This window comes from Ursus americanus, chromosome 5 (genome assembly GCF_024610735.1).
Source record: "Ursus americanus isolate L20-20 chromosome 5, mUrsAme1.1.p, whole genome shotgun sequence".
In the NCBI taxonomy this organism is placed as follows: Eukaryota; Metazoa; Chordata; class Mammalia; order Carnivora; family Ursidae; genus Ursus; species Ursus americanus.
This window is the reverse complement of record NC_142131.1, coordinates 82433227-82437048: the sequence shown is the minus strand read 5'-3', so window position 1 is coordinate 82437048 and position 3822 is coordinate 82433227. Positions and strand designations below refer to the sequence as shown.

Sequence of the window (3822 nt, the reverse complement as noted above, 5' to 3'; positions counted from 1 at the left end):
AATCTCAGACTTCAGACTAAATTTATTTTTTTAAATGCAGAAGAATTTTATTAACTTTTTTCCTAACTTAATAATGCCCAAATGATATTTATAAGTAAAATAAAGAAACCTGCATTTGAATACTAAAAAATCACATATGAAAAGTTCTATTTACATAAAACCACAATCACCTCAGTTTCCTGAAACCAACAACACCATGTTAGTATTTCAAAGTGGTATTTCAACTGTATCTTTGTTCATGCTATAAATATGTCCTTTTCATAATTGTGGAATACTTTTCATCCACTAAGATACCACACATTTCCCCATAAGCTTCCTGAGAGCTGCCACCACCTCCTTGTTCCTCAGGCTGTAAATGAGGGGATTCAACATGGGTGTTAGGATATTGCTGAATACATAAAGAGCTTGGTCCTGCTCTGCACTATGGGAGGAAGTGAAAGTCATATAGATAAATATGTTTGGGCCAAAGAAGAGACTCACCACAGTTAGATGGGAAGAGCAAGTGGCCAGGGTTTTTTTCCTTCCTTTGACAGAGTTCATACGGAAGACAGTGAGGAAGATGAGAGTATAGGAAACTGTGATGAGACTGAAAGGTACAACAAGCAACACAATGCTTGTCACCACCACCACTAACTGATATACTGAAGTGTCTTCACAGGAGAGCTTAATGAGGACTGGGACCTCACAGAAGAAGTGGTGGATCTCCCGTGACCCACAGATAGGAAAATGCATAGGGTAGACTGTATGGATAAATGAACTTATAGAGCCTCCAATCCAACACCCCAAAACCATGTGCATACAGAACCTGGGGCTCATGATAATGGAATAACGCAGTGGGTTGCAGACAGCCACATAGCGGTCATAAGCCATGAGAGTCAAGATGAGGCACTCTGACATTCCCAACATCAGGAAGAAGAAACTCTGCATTCCACAGCCAATCCATGATATTGTCCTTTTCCCTGTGAAAAAATTAGAAGCCATCTTTGGGACAATGGTGGAAGTTAATGTCAAGTCAATGACAGAGAGTTGACTGAGCAAAATGTACATGGGTGTATGGAGCCGAGAGTCTCCCCAAATCAAGACAATCAGAAGTATATTTCCCAGGAAGGCCAAGGTGTAGATAAAAATGATCACGGAGTTGAGGACAGGAGAATGCTGAAACTCAGGAAAGAGCCCCACAAGGATGAAATCAGTTACTGAGGATTCGTTTCCACCCACCATACCTCTAAAAGAAATGTAACAGTGTTGGGGGACAAATCAAATGGATTAGAACTGATGACATTCAGTACAGATCTTATACCAATAGTTGGGTGTAAAATTTTATATCTTTCTCCTCAACATTAGAATCCCATAATGTTTGCCATCATCTCATCAGAGATAGTTCACTATTTATTGCTGAGCAATTGCCTAAATACTTCTTAAATAGGTAATATTAGAAAAAATGATAAGTGCTTTTTAATCTCTGTTAAGTGGATTTCTTCTTTCTTTCTTTCTTTCTTTCTTTCTTTCTTTCTTTCTTTTTCTTTTCTGCATTTCTTCCTTTCTTCCTTTTTCTACCAGAGAATCTTCTAAAAACTATGGATCTATTTTTTACAAATATAAACCTAAAATTGTGTATATTGTTTAATCATTATGGACCCTAGTTATTAACTCTTTTAAATTTTGGGGAAAAAAGAGAGGAACATCAAATTAATTCACTTAATTTCACTTTAAAATTACAAATCAATCATTTAATTAACTATTAAACAGAAACCATATTAATTTGTTTTGGCTAATCATAATGATATTAGTAATGAAAATTGCCAGACTTATGTCCCTTCTTGGAAGCCATAAATATTCTGTACTGTTAATGAAATAACTTCAAAAGACTATGTGTCTAAGAAATATGTATTATCCATAAGGTTAACAGTGCCCATAGAGTTCAGCAGGACACATTTCCAAGTTGACTATATGACAAATACCTTCACTGCAATTGCATTCATGGTAAGAACAAAACTTTTCCCCTCCATGACACCTTACTGAAAAGTGGAGTATCCACCCCAATCTAAGTAAGATAAATGTTGTACATGTGGAAGTTTCCATATGCATCAGTGTTCCCTAGCAGATAGTATTGATGAAACACAGACATCAAAACACCTGGAAATCCTGTTCTCTATTATTGGAGCAGAAAATTTCATAATATAAAACATTGGCATCTCTTGATTTAATGGTTCTTTTCTGGGTCTGTATATTCAGACTATTTTGTGACAAATATGTGTTATGAATACATTTGTTTTTCTCTTAGTCATCATTCTGATGAAAAATAAGAAGATAATTATTAATCATGTTCTATCACTAATGAGCCTAATCACTAATCTTGCTAAAATTGTACTTATTTCAGGAACATAAAATAGTTTTGAAAAGTCATCACCATTTATTTATTTTTCATTCTAAATTTATTGAGTGGCCATTATTTCAATTTTATATATGTATATACATATATACATATATAAACACAAATATATATTTTATATATATATATATATATATATGTATACACACACATATGCAAGTTTAGATATAGAATCATTTATACCAATAAATAACAAGAGAGCAATATAAATGCTGAAGCTAAGGCTCTTACAGGGTGATATATCAACACAGAGAAAGATCCATCTGATTAAGCTAAGGGTGGAGAATGATGTAACATTTAATTTCAGCTGTGTCTATCTTAGGGCACAGCAACTCATGTAAATTGAAAGACTGAGGAAATGGTCTGTGTGTTCTGTCAAAACTCATGTTGCATAAATAAGTGAGAGAAGAATTAGAATTCTTACACAAATTATTATTGTTTAACAATTGTGAACTGTATAAACTGAAAGTTTTCAGTTTTCTCATCCCTGAATAGCCTCATGGAACATATATATGTATGATAAAAATATACATATTTATGATATCATACATATAAATTTATCATACATATAAATATGCACATTTATATCATACACATGTGTTCCATGGCTTGGCTTGGCTTGGTCTGTCACTCTCTCCCCTGAGCTGAGAAATTAATCTATTAGTATTTTATGATGAATTCATTTGTCTGCTAAAAATATCTTAGTTTTTTTTAGAATAAGAGTAATAAAAAGACCTCTGTTATTAGGTGTGTGTGAGGCATGAGACATTCCAAGTGCTCAAAATGTATCTAGTAGTAGTAGTAGCAGTAGTAATAGTAGTAGTAACATTAAAGCAATTCTGTTCTGCAATTTGTTCTAGGTCTGTATTCCAATCTTCAATTATAGAAGCCATATAATTCTTCAAGCCATGTAATTCATAACTTTTACAATGCTAATGGCAAAGACATTAAAAATATAGGTAATAGAGTAAAGAAAGTAATGTTTAGTGATTTTGGAGTCAAACACTAGAGTAAAGAAGAATCCACATGCATTTAATTCATTTTTACTTAATATTTTAATAAACATTTTATAAATATGTATCATCGAATATCTGTCTGGGGGGGAAGCACAAGAATTATTGGTTGTGTTTTAAGAATTAAAAACCAAAGGGGCGCCTGGGTGGCACAGCGGTTAGGCGTCTGCCTTCAGCTCAGGGCGTGATCCCGGCATTACGGGATCGAGCCCCACATCAGGCTCTTCCGCTATGAGCCTGCTTCTTTCTCTCCCACTCCCCCTGCTTGTGTTCCCTCTCTCGCTGGCTGTCTCTATCTCTGTCGAATAAATAAATAAAATCTTAAAAAAAGAATTAAAAACCATGAATTATAGTACAACCAGATTACAGATAATAATTCTTGGAATAGAAAAATCTACTGTCATTTAATAAAAAAAA

At 34.0% G+C, this 3822-nt stretch overlaps 1 protein-coding gene across 1 annotated transcript; it reads right to left on the bottom strand.

Annotated features, from left to right (window-relative positions):
- Window positions 1–285: 285 nt before the first annotated feature.
- LOC123780165 (olfactory receptor 2T27-like) lies at window positions 286–1221 on the bottom strand. Its single transcript, XM_045778951.2, has one exon. It carries the CDS (start codon window positions 1219–1221, stop codon window positions 286–288), a length of 936 nt encoding a protein of 311 aa, XP_045634907.2.
- Window positions 1222–3822: the final 2601 nt, after the last annotated feature.